This window comes from Eretmochelys imbricata, chromosome 11, assembly GCF_965152235.1.
Source record: "Eretmochelys imbricata isolate rEreImb1 chromosome 11, rEreImb1.hap1, whole genome shotgun sequence".
In the NCBI taxonomy this organism is placed as follows: domain Eukaryota; kingdom Metazoa; phylum Chordata; order Testudines; family Cheloniidae; genus Eretmochelys; species Eretmochelys imbricata.
The window spans coordinates 10,238,986-10,264,420 of NC_135582.1; the positions used below are offsets into that span (position 1 = coordinate 10,238,986).

A 25,435-nucleotide genomic window follows, 5' to 3' on the forward strand; every position below is an offset into this window, starting at 1 on the left:
CGATATAAGGGCTTCCTCCAGAAATCACTTTTCCCTGCACAAGAACTGCACTGAAGACACAAGAAACTCCTCTGCCCCACCTTAAAATCTTATTTCTGATTCATCCTATGTGTTGCAGGTGAATGCTGCCTCCAAATATCCAGTCATTAATGCAGTGTACATCATTTTGCTAAAGGATGGGCTGATGTAAAAATTACATAAAAGGTATCAGAACTATTGAAGGCAGCTCAATATCTGAATTATTTTGATGAGAACAAAGAGTGCTCATGACACTGCCTGTTTATGAGATAAGACAGAAGCAACTATTTTAAAGTGAAGAAATAAGGGTATTTCTAACTTTCCATGTATTTCACACAAAGCTTTATTTGAAAAATTCCAACTATGAACAGTAAGTCCTCCAGACCGTTGAAGACTGTTGCTTCTAGGCTGTAACTTCCTCAGGACAGGGATCTTGGTTTAATTTACGTTTGGTTCAGCATCTATCGCACTGTGGATAATGAATAATAAACAACAACAAAAGCAAGTATTTAGAAAGTCTAGAAAAACGGAGAAGTCTACAGCAGCATGCATGCAATTGTCAGTGATCAGAATTGGAAAGCAAGAACACGAACAGGCTTCTGACTATTTAGTGACTGAAGAATTTTAAAAATGAGAATTCTTAGACTAAACCAAACAACTCTAAACTGGGCTAGCAGTGCTGTACATTGATGATATCTGAGTTTGATGCCTGTCACTGATCTCTCATTCCCTGCACTAGTGCTGTGAACTCAAACTTGTTAATAAAATGGAGTAGTTTGTGCAGAACATCATCTCACCTACCTGCTTAAGCACTGGCATTAACAGACGGCTGAGAGGGGAGATAAGTCTTCAAATATGTAAAAAGTTGTGATAAAGAGGTTAGTGATCAATTGTTCTCCATGTTCATTGAGGGTAGTACAAGAAGTAATTGTTGTAATTTGTAGCAAGGGAGATTTAGGTTAAATATTAGGAAAAACTTCCTAATTATAAGGATAGTTAAGCACTGAAATAGGATTACCTAAGGAGGTTACACAAACCCTGTCACTGTAGGGTTTTAAGAACTGGTTAGACAAATACCTAGCAGGGATGGTCTAGGTACATTTAATCCTGATTCAGTGAAAAGGGATGGACTAGAAGACCTCTTGTGGTCTCTTCCTGCCCTACATTTCTCTGACTGTATGATGCTAATTGCTGTTCCATCCAGAAGGATGGTGTCTGCAATGCAGGGCCTCTAAGTAGAAGTATGGAAAATGCAGTACCTGAAGGCTCCAATAAAGGTGCATGGCTCCACCTTTTTATTTATTTTGATTTATGTTAAAAAAAACCACAAAAAACCAAAAACCACCCTACAAAACATCCATCCACACTTCTAGGGACCTTAAGTATTTAAAAATAACAATCCATGCAGAGAATAACTACTTAACAGTATAACAAAGCACACACACACTCACATAGAAGGATGTGGAAAAATTGGAAAGCGTCCAGGGGAGGGCAACAAAAATGATTAGGGGACTGGAACACATGACTTATGAGGAGAGGCTGAGGGAACTGGGATTGTTTAGTCTGCAGGAGAGAAGAATGAGGGGGGATTTGATAGCTGCTTTCAACTACCTGAAACAGGGTTCCAAAGAGGATGGATCTAGATTGTCCTCAGTGGCAGCAGATGACAGAACAAGGAATAATGGATTCAAGTTGCAGTGGGGGAGGTTTAGGTTGGATATTAGGAAAAACTTTTTCACTAGGAGGGTGGTGAAGCACTGGAATGCGTTACCTAGGGAGGCGGTAGAATCTCCTTCCTTAGAAGTTTTAAGGTCTGACTGCTCAGAGCTCCGGTATGAAACTGCAGAAAAACCTGAGTGTCTCTGGATTAAGGTTAGAAGTGTGAGCAACAAGAGTGATGTAGTGGTGGGAGTCTGCTATAGACCACCAGACCAGGGGGATGAGGTGGATGAGGCTTTCTACCGGCAACTCGCAGAAGCTAGATCGCACACCCTGGTTCTCATGGGCGACTTTAATCTTCCTGATATCTGCTGGGAAAGCACTACAGCGGTGCATAGACAATCCAGGAAGTTTTTGGATAATGTAGGGGACAATTTCCTGGTGCAAGTGCTAGAGGAACCAACTAGAGGGGGAGCTTTTCTTGACCTGCTGCTCACAAACCGGGAAGAATTAGTGGGGGAAGCAAAAGTGGATGGGAATCTGGGAGGCAGTGACCATGAGTTGGTTGAGTTCAGGATCCTGACACAGGGAAGAAAGGTAAGCAGCAGAATACGGACCCTGGACTTCAGGAAAGCAGACTTCGACTTCCTCAGGGAACTGATGGGTAGGATCCCCTGGGGGACTAACATGAAGGGGAAAGGAGTCCAGGAGAGCTGGCTGTATTTCAAGGAATCCCTATTGAGGTTACAGGGACGAACCATCCCGATGTGTCAAAAGAATTGTAAATATGGCAGGCGACCAGTTTGGCTTAACAGTGAAATCCTTGCAGATCTTAAACACAAAAAAGAAGCTTACAAGAAGTGGAAGATAGGACAACTGACCAGGGAAGAGTATAATATTATTGCTCGGGCATGTAGGAATGAAATCAGGAAGGCCAAATCACACCTGGAGTTGCAGCTAGCAAGAGATATTAAGAGTAACAAGAAGGGTTTCTTCAGGTATGGTGGCAACAAGAAGAAAGCCAAGGAAAGTGTGGGCCCCTTACTGAATGAGGGAGGCAACCTAGTGACAGAGGATGTGGAAAAAGCTAATGTACTCAATGCTTTTTTTGCCTCTGTCTTCACGAACAAGGTCAACTCCCAGACTGCTGCGCTGGGCATCACAGCATGGGGAGTAGGTGGCCAGCCCTCTGTGGAGAAAGAGGTGGTTAGGGACTATGTAGAAAAGATGGACGTGCACAAGTCTATGAGGCCGGACGCGTTGCATCCGAGAGTGCTAAAGGAATTGGCGGCTGTGATTGCAGAGCCATTGGCCATTATCTCTGAAAACTCGTGGCGAACGGGGGAAGTCCCGGATAACTGGAAAAAGGCTAATGTAGTGCCAATCTTTAAAAAAGGGAAGATGGAGGATCCTGGGAACTATAGGCCAGTCAGCCTCACCTCAGTCCCTGGAAAAATCATGGAGCAGGTCCTCAAGGAATCAATCCTGAAGCACTTACACGAGAGGAAAGTGATCAGGAACAGTCAGCATGGATTCACCAAGGGAAGGTCATGCCTGACTAATCTAATCGCCTTCTAAGATGAGATTACTGGTTCTGTGGATGAAGGGAAAGCAGTGCATGTATTGTTTTTTGACTTTAGCAAAGCTTTTGACATGGTCTCCCACAGTATTCTTGTCAGCAAGTTAAAGAAGTATGGGCTGGATGAATGCACTATAAGGTGGGTTGAAAGTTGGCTAGATTGTCAGGCTCAACGGGTAGTGATTAATGGCTCCATGTCTAGTTGGCAGCCAGTATCAAGTGGAGTGCCCCAAAGGTCGGTCCTGGGGCCAGTTTTGTTCAATATCTTCATAAATGGTCTGGAGGATGGTGTGGATTGCACTCTCAGCAAATTTGTGGATGATACTAAACTAGGAGGAGTGGTAGATACGCTGGAGGGCAGGGATAGGATACAGAGGGACCTAGACAAATTGGAGGATTGGGCCAAAAGAAATCTGATGAGGTTCAACAAGGATAAGTGCAGGGTCCTGCACTTAGGACGGAAGAACCCAATGCACCGTTACAGACTAGGGACCGAATGGCTAGACAGCAGTTCTGTGGAAAAGGACCTAGGGGTGACAGTGGACGAGAAGCTGGATATGAGTCAGCAGTGTGCCCTTGTTGCCAAGAAAGCCAATGGCATTTTGGGTTGTATAAGTAGGGGCATAGCCAGCAGATCGAGGGATGTGATCGTTCCCTCTATTCGACATTGGTGAGGCCTCATCTGGAGTACTGTGTCCAGTTTTGGGCCCCACACTACAAGAAGGATGTGGAAAAATTGGGGAGAGTCCAGCGAAGGGCAACAAAAATGATTAGGGGTCTGGAACACATGACTTATGAGGAGAGGCTGAGGGAACTGGGATTGTTTAGTCTGCAGAAGAGAAGAATGAGGGGGGATTTGATAGCTACTTTCCACTACCTGAGAGGTGGTTCCAAAGAGGATGGTTCTAGACTATTCTCAGTGGTAGAAGAGGACAGGACAAGGAGTAATGGTCTCAAGTTGCAGTGCGGGAGGTTTAGGTTGGATATTAGGAAAAACTTTTTCACTAGGAGGGTGGTGAAACACTGGAATGCGTTACCTAGGGAGGCGGTAGAATCTCCTTCCTTAGAAGTTTTAAGGTCAGGCTTGACAAAGCCCTGGCTGGGATGATTTAATTGGGGATTGGTCCTGCTTTGAGCAGGGGGTTGGACTAGATGACCTCCTGAGGTCCCTTCCAACCCTGATATTCTATGATTCTATACCAAAATTAAATTAAATAGCCAGGGTTGTAAACATCCAAAGAGTAGACCACCGCATCCGGCATCCCATTACCACCCAAGCCCCCAGCCTTCCCCCAGCGCCTTAGCAGATGGTGTCATGGTTACAGGGCATGATGCATTTCAGTTCCCTTCGCAGGCCCTCTTGACTGCACCTCTCAGGTGACAGGTTTGGCTTTCGCCTCTTTTGAGGCTGGAACCCCACAATTCAACTACTTTTGGACCGGATCTATGCGTTGCGGCTCCCTGTTTCCCAACTGTGTAATACAATAGGGCCAGCTCTATTTGGCGCCTACAAGAAAACTTTTCTCTAGGAGTCTGTGGCCCACAGTTGATTAATGGGACCCCAAACCAGCTTCTTCTCCTATTGTTTATTCATCCAAAGGTATTGTAGCAAGCAGAGAAAAGGGTCAAAACAATGAAAGTCTATATGCATTTTGTCTCACATAAACTTTATTCTTTCCTTGCAAGTTTTGCTAAGCTCCCCTCAGTCCAGCTATCTCCATCTCTGGGCTGGCAGAGAGAGACTGTGCAGCTAGTTTGGGTATGTCTATACATGCTGCAACCACATCTCCTGATTGCAGCGCAAGCATATCCTGTCAGAAACTAACCTTCAGCAGCTGCTACCTGCTCCCCCCACCTTCTTCTAGGCCAGTGGTTCCCAAACTTTAACAGCCAGCGAACTCCTTTCACTAAATTGTGAAATCTCGTGAACCCCCTCCTAAAAATGAATATTTCCAGGGATTTAAGTTTAAATTTCCTCCGCACGTCTCCTGCTGCTGAACCCCATTGACTGCCCTGGTCAACTGAGCTCCACTGAGCTCAGGCTGCAGGTCCCGCTGACCGCCGGGGCTCGGGCTGCCAACCCCAATTGCCCGGCCCCGCTCTTCCTGGGGCTTGGGTTGCCAGCCTCGGGCGGAGCGCTGGGGTTCGGGCTGCTGGCTCCCCCGCTGACAGGGCAGGGCTCGGGCTGCCAGCCCAAACTGCCCTGCCCCACTCTCCCAGGGTCCTCTGGTTGCCATTAGTGAAATTTTTCTGTCGAACCCCTGTAATGTTCTGCAAATCCCCAGGGGTTCACAAACCCCAGTTTGGGAACCACTGCTCTAGGCAGCGGGCTTTGGTGGTTTAATGTCCCTTTGATCCTAAATTCTGGCCTTGAGAAAATAAAGCTGTTAATCTGGCTAGAGCTAGGCAGGTAGGCATTTCCTGATCAATAATCTCTCGAGCACCCTTGGTATTCTCTCTGGATGAATCTTTGTCATTGTTTTTATTCCCTGCTTGTTTTTTCCTAACAGCCTTCTTTGATATAACTTTGTGTAGTCAGACAGAATAAGATCAGCAGGTAAGCTGAGGCACCTATCGTATTCATACATACAATACAGATATCTTGCTTGTTCTCCACATCTGGCCCATGGAACATACACTGAAGATCAGTTGGCTACTGGCTATTTCAGACTAACAGGAAAAGCAAGTGCAGAGCCAGGCGCTTGCCAGCAGCTCCCTTTCTTTTATACTGAATTAGTTTCAGTTTGGGAGCTTCCACAAGCTACAGCTTGACTGTGTTAGAAAGTAATAGGTGGTCTCTCAGGTAGGCAGGTCCCAGGCCACTTAGGGCTTTACAGATCAAAATCACCATCTTAAACTCCTGCCAGAAACCAATAGGCAGCCAGTGCAGTTTAGAGTGATAATACTGTTGGCTTGCAACAAAATCCCCCTTTAAACAAGCAATTTGTCTCACTTTGAACCAGTTTCTGAATGGATTTCAGGTGTAACCCCAGGCGGAGCACATACCAATAGTCTAATCTTGAGGCAATGAACATAGACCATATCTATATCTGAAATGAATGTTTGCAACCTCCTAGCCAGGCCTGGATGGAACAAGCCATCCTGGCTGTTATGCTGACCATGGCTAGAATCATCTAACACCCTTAAATTGTAAACTCAGGTGACTAATGGCAGGTGAACACACTCAATCAGAGGGGCCAATATAATTTTTGCTATATCCTCCAGTTCCTCCCTAGAATCTATCGTACCATCAGCACCTCATTTTTGTCTGGACAAGTGACCCTGGATCTGGATAACAGTGATAGGAAAGAAAGGGCCAAGCACACCCCTCAGAAAAACAATGTTAATGCACAAGACAGCAAAAAACCTACTTATTTCTAGCAACAATACACACAAATATATTACTTTAGACTCTTAGGTGGCTTATCTAACAAATTCTTAAAATGTAATGCTTTCTGTTACAAGATCCTCACTTAGCTACAGTACAACCCCAGAGGGCTCTACTCATTTTCTTAAAGACATTTGCAATCTCTATTAGCATTTAATGGTGTGATCCTGGAGACAAAACTGATTTCCTAGAGACCGGCTGCCTCCAGGGATCAGCAATGAAGGGCCAGACATAGGAGGACTTTTATCTTAAAATATGAAAACGATAACTGTTTTGAATCCATGATGACTGAAAGTCATTGATATATGAGGACTCTTATCAAGTAAGTTGGTGTCAGTCCAATTCTTGACAGGTGTTCACAACTAGAACTCTAGTTACCAACCTCAAGGAAGATGCCTAAGATTTGACAGACACTGAGACTAAATTACCCTTTCATTCCTATTAGTGTTTCCTCCATGTTAAGGTGGAAGTACATTACCAGAGCATTGTGGAGAGCTTCATGGCCATTACCTGTATTGTGCTAGTTCCATTGGTATCAATATGGTACCATCTGTGAAATGGCTATGATAATAATAATGGCTGCTTGTATAACACTTTTTATCAATAGATCTTAAAGAGCTTTACAAATGAAGTCAGTGTCATTATCCCCATTTTACATATGGGGAAACTGAGGCACAGGGGAATGACATGCTGAAGGTCACCCAGTAGGTGGGTGGCATAGCCAGGAATAGACTAATACCCAGGTCTCCTATCAGTCCAATGCTCTCACCACGAGTCTACATGTCAAAGGGGTGAAGTGAAGATTAATTCTTGTTTGTAAAGTGCTTTGAAAACATAAAATGCTAAGTAGTACATATCTGACAGTTCTTGTATTCTACAATAACCCAACATATACTTTGTCAATTCCATGGCTGTTAGTATCTCATTATACTTGTTACATACTTTTAACTTCCTGGTCTTGCATTGACTCATTAAATAAATAAATAAAATCTTCCTAATTAGTTAGCTAGTGTGTGTGACACTGCCCTCTACTGGATAGACTCAGAGCTGTTCAATAATGTCCTGTCTGGACCCGAATGTAACCACAGACAGTAGCCCTCTAAAAGGCTGCTTCATTCCACCCCTCCTCCACACACAGGGATAGAGCTTTGGTTCTGCCCTTCCAACACAATGGCTAGTGCAGCTGCACCTCTGAGCTGGGGGTGTGCCCTGGAGCAGATGTAGGGATGGAGCAAAGTATATCCCAACCTCCTGAGCAGGGAGAAAGTAGGAGGCAGGCTGTGGCTTTGACTCACAATCTACTTTTCAGTCTGCTGTTGAGGCAGGGTATACATGGGGCTTTCGGCAAAGCCACAATTAACCCAAGTCATATTCTTAAAGTGGGAGGTTGCATTTCTATGCTGTCTTGAAGCTCAGAGTGGCTATGACAAATGCTTTTATTAACACTTTGTACTTCTATAGCATCTTTTATCAGAGTATCTCAAAATGTTTTAACAAACAGTAATTAAACTCCCCATAAAACAGATGAGGATTATCTGCATTTTACAGATGAAGAAACAGATTGGTTAATGGCATGATTTTCAAATATGCTCAGCCCAGCAACTCCTATGGGGATGGGAGTACAGATGCTCAACACCTCTGAACATCTAAATCATCATCTACAATCTAAATCATCTAAGTGATTTAAGGATGACCACACAGCAATTATGTAACAGAGCAAGGAAAGGAAACCAGAATTTATGATTCTCAGAAGTCAGCTCTAACCATTAGACTTACTGATCCAAATGTTAAAAAGGAAAAAAAGAGCCGGTGAGAGAGAAAGATGAGACATCACTGGGTAAAACAAACCTCCCATTTCATTGCTCTCACCCACAATCTTTGTTATATGTAACGTACTGTGAAAAGAACATTTGGCATGAAAGCACTGCAGAGGATTAAGGAGGATATTAAACAGAATTTCTAAATGTAACCTAATGCCATCTAAAATCCTACCTGTGTCCGTTTTCTTCATTCCCATCCTAAACTGTATTTTCTTTCCATCCAACACCTCAGAAAGATATTTAGCATTCCAATGTAATGCTGGCCAATCAAAAACCATGTTACAAAACACTGCAGGTTGTTGTAGAGACATCACAATTTCCTTGGCTTTCTCTGGAGTAAAAGGTTTCACGTTTTCACCTTTGGAAAGAAACAAATAGTTGTAGAGAGATTATTTCACACTGTGTGGAAAAAACCCCCACAAATTATTAATAGCTCGCTCGACGATGGTTGATTTTTTCCATGTACTTGTTATATTTGTTTAATGAAAATTCTATTGCAATTCGAGAGAGGTCATTCCCTATCCTAAAATTAGAATTTAAAGAGGCACATTTACACCCAGAATACAAAACACTGGTAAATATTTATGATTTTCAGTTCCCTAATGTAGAAGGTAGCCCAGTGGTTTAGAATTACTCTGACAATTAAGAGCTTTGTGATTAATGTCCAAAGTTTAGAGAATATAAATTTAATGACTGACATTCCTTCTGTGCAGGGTTCCTTCTGAAAAGTGCAGCGTACCATCAGAGATGGCACACAGAGTGCCTAATGCATCTGATTTTAACCAATGAATTAAACATTCCTTGCAGTGCAATCACAACAGCAGATATCTCAAAAGATAGATATAGATCTATTTTAAATTATTTTCACCTACAGGTTTTTAAAAGACAAAAATTGTGCCAATCCAAGGACTATGCTAAACCCAGATTTCAATTTAGTCCTTAGTTGTGGAAAGATTTATATGACCCACTGAAACTGTCAAGCTGAAAAGTTGGCAACCTTTTATAAACTCGGCAGTTTTACAACAACTTCCCTTTCGGGACGTGTTGAGAGGGAAAGTTTCTTTAAAAAAAAGATAACAGCTCCACAGTTCTGAGGCAGTGGACTACATCTCTGGATCATAAAAATTATAAATTCATTACTCTAACTTCTATTAAAATTAACTCATCCAGAATTTGTATCCACAGAATGCAAAAAATTGAGAAGGACTAATACTTTTGTTTTGTCACACCCAACCCTGCCAATTTCCTCCTCCTCCTTTTTAAAATTATATATGTATAATTTTGGGCCAAATGATGGCCCATGCTGCACAGTGCCTAAGCATGTCGTAAAGTGGCCCCTTACTCCCTTGTGCCAATTTCCCCTACCACCACTCCAAGTACGGGAGGGGAAGCAGGATCTGCAGAGCCAGTAGTTCTCCCATCACCACAATGTGTGTGGGAAGGGATGGCGTCTTGGTTCTACACCCTCTGCCCCTCCGGTGTGTTAGGCAGCATAGCTGTGCCAGCATATCAGAAGACGTACCTTGCACTAGGTATAGTCCTAACATAGTGTACTCTCTCTTCAGAGTGGCTGGGAAGGTGATTGTGAATGTGAGTCTCCCTAGTAGGCTGCTCCTAGGGCAGTACGCTATGCTGGCCTTCACTCTAGGTTCATGGCAATGCCATGAAAGAGCCAATTATTAATTAATGAATAAATACTTTCACTGGTGTAGTGCCTGGAGGTTCCAATCACAGACTGGGTCCCTATTATGCTACGTATGGTACACACATATTTTAAAAGATGATTCCTGCCCCAGTATAAAACAAGAGACAACATGTAGATAAAGCAAAAAGACAGGGGAAGCACAAAGTAACTGAGACAAGTCTGGTTCGTGTAATAAACAAGAGGCCCAGCACACCTAACCATTTAGAAGGCATTTGTAGGTTTGAAGGGGGATAGCGGAGTGGCCTGGGAGATTTTTACAAAGGGCAATTCCCATTTTCAAGGTGTGGCTGAGGGAAAGCACAAAGATGCCCGATGGAAAACTTGACCAATAAGCAATAAAGGCACGTACTGTGTTACTGTATTTCCCATGGAGTAAGAAGTAAAAGTATCCCATCAGAGGCACTGGTACTGAATAATTAACAATAACTACACAAATGATAAAAGTTCATTTTGTAAGTTTTTCTTGGGGAAGAAAAAAGTTTAGCAAAGACAAAGTTCCCGGTTCTTGGGGGACATTAGCAGTGGCTAAACTGATGTGGATCTGACTGATAAAACAGAAAAGTAACATTACAAAGATATTGTTTCCAGTGGAAACCAGGATGTCAAAGAATGTAGCTACCTGAATTGAAAGTGCAGACTGCATGATCACCAGCATTAACCAAATGCCAGCTTTCCACCCTGAAAATTATACTGCTGTTGGCAAAGCCAAGAAAACCACAAATGCACTATGGGCTCAATCTTGCAAAGTGCTGAGCAGACTGGCTCCAAGTCAGCAAAGCGCTTAAACATGTGAATAGTTCTATTGAAACCAGTGGGACTGCTTACTTGCCTAAAGTTAAGAATATACTTAAGTGCTCTGCTGGGCTGGGGCCAGAGTGTTCAGTATCTTGTAGAATTAAGCCCTATATAAAAGCGTCCTTGCCTCATATATTATGCTTCATATGAAAACTCTGTTAAGTTTCTTTACTTAGTCTAAGAATTGTCTCTAGAAGTCATGGCATCATTTATTTTAGAAAAACCCAGAGCCCTTGCACTTACCAAATGAGCTGTAGAAGGGATAATGTGATTTGGTTTCATACCATGTAGACGTGGAATAACATAAGCAAAGATCTGATTTTGTGAGCCACACAAGACTTCCACAGGTTCAGTTTAGACACCCAAGAGAAAGAATGTTCATTACAGAAAATTCTTCAGCATACACAGCAGTTTTAAAAATCAATACATATTTGGAAAATATAAAAATATATTCCTAAATGCTATGAAAAGGCTAATTATGTCTGGCAAGAAACTGGGGTGTTAAAAAAGGAAGAAGAAAAACAGGATGGATTTATTTAAATCAAAGCAATTTAAATCAACAAGTGGAAAGCCTTGAAATCACTGATTTTCATCTGTTCCATTTGTACTCTAGTTAGTTTCTAAATAAAAGTGCATTTTCATTGGTTGATATAACTATTAAAGCATGTTGATTTACAACTAAATAGAGCCTTTTCACTAGATTTGGTACATCATTTTGCTACCTAGGAGGGTAAACTGTAACTATATACATTTAGTTAAGCAATTAAATTGCTTAATATTTTCAGATTATTATTAATTGTACATTTTTAATATGTTAGAAAATGGTGAATGATATATTATTTACTAGACAGTTAACTTTTTGCTCATGATATGTGCCAAGTTGCATTAGGATGGTAACTGAAATTTAATTAAACCCACAAAACAGCATAGATTTTTATCCAACAAAACAATGTTAAATGTTATAGATACATTAATTTCTTTTATCAAAACATGTTTCACATTTACAAGTAAATGATTTATTAAACAGAGGGCTTAACTGTTGTCACTGAATTAAACTGATTACTTCAGGTCAGCCTGGGAAAATTTTCAAATATGCTTACGTGAAAGTGACAGAAGCTTAACTTCCGACTCAGCTAAGTCTTTTGAAAATGATACATTCTCCTAAATTACTTAGGCTGACCTATTGTGCCTTATTTATAAATCTAGACCTCAAAAGTTAGCCATTTCCTCCTGATGCTTTCTTTCTATAGGAAACCAGCCTTTAACTCAACAATGGATTCAGCATATTTATTTTTTATTTAAATGTTTTAAGAGATTACAATATATTTAAGCCTTATCATATTTTGTATTAAATTCAGATTTTATTTTAAACAGGTTTATTTTTAAAAAGAAAAAAATAATGTAATTAACAAAATAAAAATCCAATTTAAATAAAAAATATTTTTCAAAAAATCATTGATTTTTATCCACCTGGGGAAAAATGAATAAATTCAATTTCTTCTTACAGTAGAGTTTAGACCAGTGGTTCTCAAATTTATGTATTGGTAACCCCTTTCACAAAGCAAGCCTTTGACTGCGACCCCCCCCCTTTATTAATTAAAAACATATTTTTTATATTTAATACTACTATAAATGCTGGAGGTGAAGTGGGGTTTGGGGTTGGAGGCTGACAGCTCACGACTCCCCATGTAATAACCTCACAACCCCCTGCAAGGGGAATAAATTAAGTATTTGTATTTTATGGAAGCACTGGTTCCTACTCCCACAGAGGCACTAAGGCTGGAACCATCAAAGGAGACTAAGGGAGTTCAGTCCCTAAATCTCAATGAAAGTTGAATTCCTAACTGCCTTTAGCTCTTACGAAAATTCCAGCATGTAAAGTTTTAACAATAAACCAAAGGCCTCTCCGTTCACTCATTTTAAATAAAACTAATATTTTTAAAGATGGCTGCTATTTCTTAATTCAGGAGGTTTTTATAAGCTCTCCTCTTATAAGAAAAACAAAAGTTGACATGCCATTGCTGAGAGAGAGAGAAGGTGAAGATAAGTCCTGGCCTTCAGCCTCACACACTCCACTACATTAATACCCAAGCATATGGAGGTCTTATGGGGACCATATGCCGTGCCATATGTTGTCCCTTACACCAAGAAGCAGCAGCTATGGGTTACCAAGCAATAGATTAATACACATGGAAAAAGCAAGTTCAGGAAAAGTGTTCATCTGGGAGCATGACAGCAGATACTGGTGCGGTCACAAGCAAGCTGGCTTTCTGGTATGATTAACAGATGTTTTAACTCAGCATGTTTTTGCTGTGACACTAGGTCCAAGATTAAGGGCGAAGCTCAGACATTGCTGGGGGGACAGACAGAACTTTGGGAGGAGAGACCTTTTAAAAAATTATACCACCCTAAACTGCTGATTCCTGGTGCAATTCATTGTGATATAAAGCAGAGTTAGCCTTCCATGACTAGGCAGCTGTGCTGCTCGTATTTGTCTTTCAGCTTTTCAAACATACAGTAAAATAAAATTACTCCTAGTTAGGCTAAGTTTATCACCACACAGCTGTTCTTCTGCCTGGTCTGATTTTAAAAAGCCAGTAAAAGCCCGCAAAGTTTCATTTTTAACCATATAAATCCAAAGAAACAAACAATTTATGGCAGTTTTCTTGCTTGTAGGAATTTTTAAAATTGCATTTTAATGTGGAAACAGCAGTTATATTGTATAGGTTAAGGTGCTCAACTGTTGGGGTGTACTACAGAAGCCCGTCTGTTTATAGAGACTTTCCCTGAAAGGGTGGGAAGGTTCATTACAGCGTCCATTCAGCCAACTGTGATTCTGGGAGTTTTTCTAAACTGATTTATACATATACTTTGTGCTTTAGCAAGGTGCATTTTAAAAATCTAAACAAATACTTTCTCCTAGAAAGCTTTGGGCTTGAGTCATAGAGAGTTAGTACTCATGCCAAATAAAAACAGAGACCAACTAAAAATCCTTTCTTCTTTCAATTACTCTAGTTTCTCTTGTGATGTCAAAATCACACACCTTCTCCAGTCATACTGGCATATTTTATTGCAAAATTTAAAATATAATAAAATAAGTTAAAGGTAAATTTCAAAAAGTCCACCCTGATAGGGTTCTAATTGTTCCTTACTTCAACTTCATATATACAACATACAATTTATACAATTATAAATATAATTGTAAAGGATATTTTTGGCAAACATCTTTATCTGCCTGCAATTGATTAGATAAAATAATGTATGATAGGATAGGTCCATCAATACCTATTAGCCAAGACGGTCAGAGATGCAACCCCATGCTCTGGGTGTCCCCAGCCTCTGACTGCCAGAAGGTGGGAGTGTATGATAGGGGATGGATCACTCAGTGATTGCCTGTTGTGTTCACTTCCTCTGAAGCTCCTTGCATAGGCCACTGTTGGAAGACAGAATATTGAGCTAGATGGACCACTCGTCTGACCCAGTATGGCCGTTCTTATGATAGAAATAGCAGAGATAGTATATGAAATATGGTATTTTTTTGGAAAAATTTTAAAAGTATATAGTAGTAAAAAAGGGAATGCTAATTTTATTGGGAAGACAAACAGGGGATTTCAGTAGGTTTTATACTAAGAATTTTTATGTCTTGATTCAGTTTTCTGTACTCCCCAGTGACTACAGTCACACTGCAAGCCTTTGAGTACAACCCCCCCTCTCCCCAATTCCTAATATATAATCTTTTCCTTAATCATTTTTATATTTCCTCTGAAAATGACCTCACAAGTTTGGCTTCCATGACTCACTATCCTCTAGTCTGGAAGTGTGTGCGTGCAGTTCCTTTTGTTTCAAAGATCTGGTACTCTCAAACACCTGCAAGTTAGCAGCTGTCCTCCCACTTCATAGCACTAAGCAGTAATAAAACTGGCGTATAGTAAACTATGGGAAAAGTACAGGTGTGTGGTCAAGTCTAGGTGAAGGGAACATGATGATTAAGAGTAACTGAGATCTAGGGATGCCAGGTAGATCCTGGGATTGACTGCCAATATGACTATCTTGAAGCCATCACCTTCAGCCCCCAACTAAAAAGTCTCCAGCGCATCATCAAGGATTTACAACCTATCCTGAAGGACGATCCCTCACTCACACAGATCTTGGGAGACAGGCCAGTCCTCACTTAGAGACAGCCCCCCAACCTGAAGCAAATACTCACCAGCAACCACACACCACACCACAGAAACACTAACCCAGGAAACAATCCTTGCAACAAAGCCCGTTGCCAACTGTGTCCACATATCTGTTCAAGGGACACCATCATAGAACCTAATCACATCAGTCACACCATCAAGGGCTCGTTCACCTGCACATCTACCAATGTGATATATGCCATCATGTGCCAGCAATGCACCTCTGCCATGTACATTGGCCAAAATGGACAGTCTCTGCACAAAAGAATAAACGGATACAAATCAGACGTCAAGAATTTAAACATTCAAAAACCAGTCGGAGAACACTTCAACCTCCCTGGACAATCAATTACAGATCTAAAAATCGCAATTCTTCAACAAAAAAACTTCAAAAACAGACTCCAACAAGAAACTGCAGAACTGGAATTAATTTGCAAACTAGACACCATTAAATTAGGCTTGAATAAAGACTGGGAGTGGATGGGTCATTACACAAACTAAAAATTATTTCCCTATGCTAATCTTTCCCCTACTGTTACTCACACCTTCTTGTCAATTGTTTGAAATGGGCCATCCTGATTATCACTACAAAAGTTTTTCTCTCTCCTGCTGATAATAGCCCACCTTAATTGATTAGTCTCTTTAGAGTTGGTATGGCAACACCCATTTTTTTCATGTTCTCTGTATCTATCTATCTTCCTACTGTATTTTCCACTGCATGGATCTGATGAAGTGGGTTTTAGCCCATGAAAGCTTATGCCCAAATAAATATGTTAGTCTCTAAGGTGCCACAAGTACTCCTCGTTCTTTTTGCTGATACAGACTAAACCCTGGTCTACACTAGGACTTTAACGCTGCTAAATTCGACCTAAATCGATGTAAACCTGCACCCGTCCACACAATGAAGCCCTTTATTTCGACTTAAAGGGCTCTTAAAATCGATTTCCTTACTCCACCCCTGACAAATGGATTAGCGCTTAAATCGACGTTGCCGGCTTGAATTTGGGGTACTGTGGACACAATTCGATGGTATTGGCCTCCGGGAGCTATCCCGGAGTCCTCCATTGTGACCGCTCTGGACAGCACTCTCAACTCAGATACACTGGCCAGGTAGACAGGAAAAGAACCGAGAACTTTTGAATCTCATTTCCTGTTTGGCCAGCGTGGCAAGCTGCAGGTGACCATGCAGAGCTCATCAGCACAGGTGACCATGATGGAGTCCCAGAATCGCAAAAGAGCTCCAGCATGGACCGAACGGGAGGTACGGGATCTGATCGCTGTTTGGGGAGAGGAATCCGTGCTATCAGAGCTCCGTTCCAGTTTTCGAAATGCCAAAACCTTTGTCAAAATCTCCCAGGGCATGAAGGACAGAGGCCATAACAGGGACCCGAAGCAGTGCCGCGTAAAACTGAAGGATCTGAGGCAAGCCTACCAGAAAACCAGAGAGGCGAACGGCCGCTCCGGGTCAGAGCCCCAAACATGCCGCTTCTATGATGAGCTGCATGCCATTTTAGGGGGTTCAGCCACCACTACCCCAGCCGTGTTGTTTGACTCCTTCAATGGAGATGGAGGCAATACGGAAGCAGGTTTTGGGGATGAAGAAGATGATGAGGAGGAGGAGGTTGTAGATAGCTCACAGCAAGCAAGTGGAGAAACCGGTTTTCCCGACAGCCAGGAACTGTTTCTCACCCTGGACCTGGAGCCAGTACCCCCCGAACCCACCCAAGGCTGCCTCCTGGACCCAGCAGGCGGAGAAGGGACCTCTGGTGAGTGTACCTTTTAAAATACTATACATGGTTTAAAAGCAAGCATGTGAAAGGATTACTTTGCCCTGGCATTCGCGGTTCTCCTAGATGTAGTCCTAAAGCCTTTGCAAAAGGTTTCTGGGGAGGGCAGCCTTATTGCGTCCTTCATGGTAGGACACTTTACCACTCCAGGCCAGTAACATGTACTTGGGAATCATTGTAGAACAAAGCATTGCAGTGTATGTTTGCTGGCATTCAAACAACATCCGTTCTTTATCTCTCTGTGTTATCCTCAGGAGAGTGAGATATAATTCATGGTCACCTGGTTGAAACAGAGTGCTTTTCTTCAGGGGACACTCAGAGGAGCCCATTCCTGCTGGGCTGTTTGCCTGTGGCTAAACAGAAATGTTCCCCGCTGTTAGCCACAGGGAGGGGGGAAGGTTGAGGGGGTAGTCACGCGGTGGGGGGAGGCAAAATGCGACCTTGTAACGAAAGCACATGTGCTATGTATGTAATGTTAACAGCAAGGTTTACCCTGAAAGAGTGTAGCCACTGTTTTATAAAATGTGTCTTTTTAAATACCGCTGTCCCTTTTTTTTTCTCCACCAGCTGCATGTGTTTCAATGATCACAGGATCTTCTCCTTCCCAGAGGCTAGTGAAGCTTAGAAAGAAAAAAAAAAAATGCACTCGTGATGAAATGTTCTCCGAACTCATGCTGTCCTCCCACACTGACAGAGCACAGACGAATGCGCGGAGGCAAATAATGTCAGAGTGCAGGAAAGCACAAAATGACCGGGAGGAGAGGTGGCGGGCTGAAGAGAGTAAGTGGCGGGCTGAAGAGAGGGCTGAAGCTCAAATGTGGCGGCAGCGTGATGAGAGGAGGCAGGATTCAATGCTGAGGCTGCTGCAGGACCAAACCAGTATGCTCCAGTGTATGGTTGAGCGGCAGCAAAGGCAGCTGGAGCACAGACTGCCACTGCAGCCCCTCTGTAACCAACCGCCCTCCTCCCCAAGTTCCATAGCCTCCACACCCAGACGCCCAAGAACGCGGTGGGGGGGCCTCCGGCCAACCAGCCACTCCACCACAGAAGATTGCCCCCAAAAAAGAAGGCTGTTATTCAATAAATTTTAAAGTTGTAAACTTTTAAAGTGCTGTGTGGCATTTTCCTTCCCTCCTCCACCACCCCTCCTGGGCTACCTTGGTAGTCATCCCCCTATTTGTGTGATGAATGAATAAAGAATGCATGAATGTGAAGCAACAATGACTTTATTGCCTCTGCAAGCAGTGATTGAAGGGAGGAGGGGCGGGTGGTTAGCTTACAGGGAAGTAGAGTGAACCAAGGGGCGGGGGGTTTCATCAAGGAGAAACAAACAGAACTTTCACACCGTAGCCTGGCCAGTCATGAAACTGGTTTTCAAAGCTTCTCTGATGCGTACCGCGCCCTCCTGTGCTCTTCTAACCGCCCTGGTGTCTGGCTGCGCGTAACCAGCAGCCAGGTGGTTTGCCTCTCCCTCCCACCCCGCCATAAACGTCTCCCCCTTACTCTCACAGATATTGTGGAGCACACAGCAAGCAGTAATAACAGTGGGAATACTGGTTTTGCTGAGGTCTAAGCGAGTCAGTAAACTGCGCCAGCGTGCCTTTAAACGTCCAAATGCACATTCTACCACCATTCTGCACTTGCTCAGCCTGTAGTTGAACAGCTCCTGACTACTGTCCAGGCTGCCTGTGTACGGCTTCATGAGCCATGGCATTAAGGGGTAGGCTGGGTCCCCAAGGATACATATAGGCATTTCAACATCCCCAACAGTTATTTTCTGGTCTGGGAATAAAGTCCCTTCCTGCAGCTTTTGAAACAGACCAGAGTTCCTGAAGATGCGAGCGTCATGCACCTTTCCCGGCCATCCCACGTTGATGTTGGTGAAACGTCCCTTGTGATCCACCAGAGCTTGCAGCACTATCGAAAAGTACCCCTTGCGGTTTATGTACTCGCCGGCTTGGTGCTCCGGTGCCAAGATAGGGATATGGGTTCCGTCTATGGCCCCACCACAGTTAGGGAATCCCATTGCAGCAAAGCCATCCACTATGACCTGCACATTTCCCAGGGTCACTACCCTTGATATCAGCAGATCTTTGATTGCGTGGGCTACTTGCATCACAGCAGCCCCCACAGTAGATTTGCCCACTCCAAATTGATTCCCAACTGACCGGTAGCTGTCTGGCGTTGCAAGCTTCCACAGGGCTATCGTCACTCGCTTCTCAACTGTGAGGGCTGCTCTCATCTTGGTATTCATGCGCCTCAGGGCAGGGGAAAGCAAGTCACAAAGTTCCATGAAAGTGCCCTTACGCATGCGAACATTTCGCAGCCAATGGGAATCGTCCCAGACCTGCAACACTATGCGGTCCCACCAGTTTGTGCTTGTTTCCCGAGCCCAGAATCGGCGTTCCACAGCATGAACCTGCCCCATTAGCACCATGATGCATGCATTGGCAGGGCCCATGCTTTCAGAGAAATCTGTGTCCATGTCCTGATCACTCACGTGACCGCGCTGATGTCGCCTCCTTGCCCGGTATCGCTTTGCCAGGTTCTGGTGCTGCATATACTGCTGGATAATACGTGTGGTGTTTAATGTGCTCCTAATTGCCAAAGTGAGCTGAGCGGCCTCCATGCTTGCCTTGGTATGGTGTCCGCACAGAAAAAAGGCGCGGAACGATTGTCTGCCGTTGCTCTGACGGAGGGAGGGACGACTGACGACACGGCTTACAGGGTTGGCTTCAGGGAGCTAAAATCAACAAAGCGGGTGTCTTTACATCAAAGAGTATTTCAGGCAGGACTTCATGGAGGGTTCCAATAAGAAATGGTGCACCTAAGTTATCGTTCTTATTGGAACAAGGAGGTTAGTCTGGCCTCTGATTGATACATGGCTAGATTTACCTCGCTGCACCTTCTCTGTGAGTGACTGCAGTGTGACCTAGAAGAATGAGTCCCCTAGACAGGGGAGGAGGCAAATGAGTACAAAACAAATCTGGTCTATTTCTTGTTTTGACCCACTCCATCTATCTTTTACATCTTTGGCTGGCAGCAGATGGTGCAGAAGGACTGCATGCCATCCACATCTCATGGCTGCTCGGCAGAAGATGGTACAGTACGACTGCTAGCCATCCTCATCTCTTGCCTGCCTGGCAGAAGATGGTACAGTACGACTGCTAGCAGTCCGTATCGCCTGCCCGCTCACCATAAGACGGTTCAATAGGACTGACTGCAGGACTAAAGAGAATGACCTGGTCAAGTCACTCCAAATTTAGTCCCTGCGCCCATGTCTGCCCGGGCGCTTCCAGCCGACGTGGCCAGGAGCACCTCAGACACGACGCGGACGACTACCAGTCGTATTGCACCGTCTGCTGCCAGAAGGCAATGGGTTGCTGCTACTGTGTAGCAAAGCCGTACCGCGTCTGCCAGCATCCAGGAGACATAGGGTGACGGTTACCTGAGCGGGCTCCATGCTTGCCGTGGTATGGCGTCTGCACAGGTAACTCAGGAAAAAAGGCGCGAAACAATTGTCTGCCCTTGCTTTCACGGAGGGAGGGAGGGAACGGGGGCCTGACGATATGTACCCAGAACCACCCGCGACAATGTTTTAGCCCCATCAGGCATTGGGATCTCAACCCAGAATTCCAATGGGCAGCGGAGACTGCGGGAACTGTGGGATAGCTACCCACAGTGCAACGCTCCGGAAGTCGACTCTAGCCTCGGTACTGTGGAAGCGCTCCGCCGAGTTAATGCACTTAATGCACTTAGACCATTTTCTGTGGGGACACACACACTCGAATATATAAAACCGATTTCTAAAAAAACGACTTCTATAAATTCGACCTTATTCCGTAGTGTAGACATACCCTAACACGGCTACCACTCTGAAACCTGAGGGTTTTTTTCGAGGCTTGTAAACTGCCAGTGCACAAGTCATTCAAATTCAGGATGTCTGTCTGAGTGATGACTTGAGAAGAACAGAGAACAGACTCCTTGGAATTTTCATTTCCAGAACCCAGAAATTATTACCCCAGCAGCACTCAAGTTGGACATTGTTCAGAAAATCCCCTCTTCTATGGGTTGTTTGGGTTCTTGGATATGGGGCAAAGGAAATGAAGGCTGCAATTAATTCTTTTTCCTTTGGGACTAAAGCTAGCATCCATAGCCTCTCATCATAGTTAACTCTCCATTAAGATGAGCAGAAGAAGCCAGGGGAAGGGGAAGAAAGCCGCTCGGGTCCCATGGATCAGCTCTGCAAGCTCCTGCTTCTCCTGTGCAGAAGGACAAAGAGGGGAGAATGATTTGACAACCCAAGATGTCCATAACCGTAGATGATAGCTATCTTGGGGACCACTAGATGGGAATGCTGGGTGTCAGAAAAAGATCTTGTGCCAACTATGTCTTTCAAGGTCTTCCCTACATGGCCATACGACAGCTTATAAAGGCAACAGAGATACAACTTAAGGGAGAATTCTGCCACTCTTACTACATAACAGCCCAGTCTCTTGGCTACCCAGCATCAAGAGCGCACTGAGCTTTATCATACAAATACCTTACCTTCAGTTAGAGCAGGGGTGGCCAACCGACAGCTCCGGAGACGCATGCGGTTCTTCAGAAGTTAATAATGTCTCCTTGCATAGGCGCTGACTCAGGGGCTGGAGTCACAGGCGCCAACTTTCCAATGTTCCAGCAGGTGCTGAACCCCCAGCTCTGCCCCAGGCCCTGCTCCCACTCCATCCCTTCCCCCAAGGAGTGGGGGCGGGACCTGGGGCAGAGCAGGGGGTTGAGCACCCAGTAAGTCCAGGGATGCTTGTTTCAAGCTACACCTATTGGAGCAACTCATGAGGGTCAGTTTGGAGCCACAGGAGGTAATAATGGCAAAAACAGAACCAAAGAAGTCATCTAGTGCCCTCTCAGGCAGGCACCATACTCCTTCATCTGGTGGTAAGAAGAAGGCATCAGTGAGAATGCTGGCACTGACAACCTCAGTGCTGATGGCCTCAACTCTGGAAAGTTGGTGCCTGTGTCTCCTTGAATCCTTGCACAAGCACATGGTGACTAGCTTCCATAGTCATTACATCATGGATCACAGCAAGCACATTACTCAGTTTTGACCCAGAAATGGGAGTGTAAACACTGTGCTGCTGTAGAAATTTTTACCAATATTTTTCTTACACCATCTAACAAGGATTGCCAGAAGTGCAAACGGAAGAGAAATACACAGATGAAAATCGAGGCTAACAGGTGTGGGAGAATAAGTACATTTTCGTTGAACGTAACGAGAAGGCCATGTGTCTTCTTTGCCAGATGTGTATCTCTCAGTTCAAATCTTCAAACTTGCAGTGTGATTTCTCTTTGACCCATGTACACATGGATCAAGAATTCCCACAAGGTTCTGAACTCCACACTTATTTTCCAACTGATAGCAAACTAATGTTAGCCTCCTATTATGTGGCCTGGCACATAGCCCGTGTGAAAAAGCCCAACTCCGAAGGGAAGTTCGTAAAAATGTGCCTAACTGATGTGATTTCAATCCTGTCACCAGAGAACCAGAATCTACAGAAGAAAATTTTGGGTCTGCAGCTTTCACGTCACACAACAGAACGCAGAATCTCTGACCTGAACGGTGAATTGCAACTGCAGTCGCAACGTCAGCAGTGGGAATATTTGAACATCGCTTTGGATGAGTCGTGCGACGCTCAGAATAAACCTCAATTATCGGTATTTTCCTGCACTGTGTCTTACGACTGTGTTGTAAGGGAAGAACTCCTCGATATTGTGTCACTAAGACACAGAACTCATGGACGAGATCTAAAGTAGGTGTTGATGCTGGTAATTGTGAAAAACAACTTGCCTTTATAGAAGCTCACTGCCATTGCAATGGACAGAGCTCCATTCATGTGGGAATCTGCAAATGGATGAGTAGGCCTTTGTAGGTCTGACGAGATCTTTCCCGAATTTTGGACATTTCACTGTATTATTCAATTGGGAGCAACTGGTATCTAAGAATCTCAAATTTGATCACGTCATGAAACCTGCCTTGCACATTGTGAATTTCATTCACTCAAATGCACTCAATCACAGAGAATTTCAAAATCTAATTGAAGAACTGAATGAAGACTACTCCCTTGCCAATTTGCCATTTCACTGTGCAGTTCAGTGGCTCTCAAGAGGTCAAGTTATTACCTGTTTTTTCGAGCTCCTGGAACCAGTAAAATTGTTTATGGAGGAGAAACACAGAATACAGCCCGAGCTTACAGATCCTGGGTGGGTTCTAGATTTGGCATTTCTTGCAGACATGCTGCTGCATTTGGATAAACTAAACATGGACTTTCAAGGAAAATTCCAGTTGCTGTCTGATCTAGTGCAAAGTGTATTTGCGTTCATGAACAAACTGCAGTTGTTTCCCAGACAAATGCTTGAGGGAAAGCCGACACACTTTCCCTCAATGTCACAAGTTCAAGCCAGATCAAAAGAAGATGCAGCAGAACCCCTAAAACGTAGCACAACTAGATATGCGACCATAATTAAAGATCTTAAGAACAGTTTTGAAGAAAGATCCCAAGATTTGCAGCAGAAAAGACCTAAATCAGATTTCTGATTGACCCTTTTAGTGCTGAACCCGATTGTCTGAAGACCCCTTTAGTCACTGATGAAGCAATATGGCAGACCGAAATAATAGAACTTTTGGAAGATGTCAGATTGAAATCTGTTCAGAAGACAGAGGGGACACTTACTTTCTGAAAATCTGTACCAAAGGATAAATACCCCAACATCAGAGGTGCAGCCCTAAAATTAATTTTGATGTTTGTTTGCCTCGACCTATCTTTATGAGTCTGTTTTCTCGACACTCAAACATGTGAAATCCAAGCACTGATCCATTTTGATAGACAGCCACTTAAGAGAACTGCTGCTTGTGAGCACAACTGAACACAAATCAAACTTCAAGGGAATTGCTGAAAGCAAGGATTGCCAGAAGTCCCACTAAGTAAAAGGGTAAGTTTTTATTATTATTATCGTTAACTATACATTATAAGTATATAATTATGTGTGCGCGCACACACACACATATAATCATTACATATTACTGTGGCCCTTTGGTAATGTACACTGGTAAATTCTGGCTCCTTCTCAGGCTCAGGCTGGCCACTCCTGAATTAGAGCCAATATGTTCTCAACTCTCTCTTTGGAGAGTTGCTGTCTGGATAGGTACTAAAACACCTTTCCCATTCAGTAATAAAGCAGTCTTTGTACAGCAAATAAGCAACTCTTTAATTAAAGCAAAACAAAAACTCCCTACATAATTTTGTCCAGAAAGAAAGAGTGGGTGGGTTAGTTTTTTGGCAAAGGAAAAAAAGGCCTCTTAGTGGCAAGAATTGGCTGGAGCATGAAGCCTCAGAGAATAGTCTTGCAGGAAGCCCCTTTATATTTAGGTAATTTGTATGATTTGGTAAAATCTCCAGGAACAGAGAACTTACTGTATTACATTTATGTATCATTATGGGCCAGAGACTGTAAGTAATTCCATGGGAGAAGGGGTTCACAGCTTCAGGAATTAAGAAGAGTGGGAAGTGATCAGGCAAATTCACTCAGGCTGTAACCTCCCCAGAGAGATACCCCTAACGTGGACAGGCTCGCATATACTGGTTCAAACTGAATTCTCTAGAGAACCAACAGACAAGGAAAGGACTTTTGGATAAAAAGCCTAAGTTTAAATGGACTTGAGGCCTGCTTTCTGATCCAGCAAACAGACAGGCCTTCTGTCCAAGGGAGGCCTCAATCCTTCCTGGGAAGGGTTGGAAGGACTTGACCTAGTCATGGGGGTGCTTGTTCTGAGCCAAGGTAGTTATGAACTTGTAACAACAGAAATACCCCCTGGTGGGATCTGAAGGACTGATCACCTGACAGAGCCCTTGTTGGAGTTGGGGGTGGTCTCTGGTTAGTTTGTTAGCATGCGTGCAGGTTCTTTTATTGTTTTAACACATTTTCTCTATAATGCTTTCACCTTAAGAATAAATGTGCTTGCTTAGAAGGAGCTGTGTAGTAACTTATTCCCTATGGGCAATTATGCTGCTTATAGCCTCTGAGGAGAAGGCAAAGCAGGCCTGCTTAGGCTATCTGATTCGCTGGGAATTCAGTGTAGGCAGCCTGGAAAAAAACCCAGTGAGGAGGGAGAGAGATGTGACAGCTGGGGAGCTGGAAGTCTGAGAGTAGGTACCCTTGGTGGACCACAGAGGAGGAATACTGGTGCAATTGCCCTGATCTGTGATGCTTGCATGAAGAGTCTTTGAGGGATCAGTCATTTAGGAATCTGTGGCTCCTGAAAGCTCCCTATATTCATCTATGACAGGTTTCAGAGTAGCAGCCGTGTTAGTCTGTATTCGCAAAAAGAAAAGGAGGAGTTGTGGCACCTTAGAGACTAACAAATTTACTTGAGCATAAGCTTTCGTGGCTCACGAAAGCTCACGCTCAAATAAATTTGTTAGTCTAAGGTGCCACAAGTCCTCCTTTT

General features: G+C 43.6%; 1 protein-coding gene across 4 annotated transcripts in view; it reads right to left on the reverse strand.

The window, feature by feature from the left end:
• HSPBAP1 (HSPB1 associated protein 1) overlaps positions 1-25,435 on the reverse strand; it is a 75,166-nt gene that overhangs the window by 36,192 nt on the left and 13,539 nt on the right. For 3 of the 4 annotated variants that reach the window (XM_077830211.1, XM_077830208.1, XM_077830209.1), the window contains exon 2: positions 8,637-8,822. In XM_077830211.1, the coding sequence (XP_077686337.1) occupies positions 8,637-8,822 (186 nt within the window). Of the gene's footprint in view, positions 1-8,636; positions 8,823-11,207; positions 11,653-25,435 lie in introns of those variants that run through there. The other variant, XM_077830210.1, reaches the window with a different exon arrangement.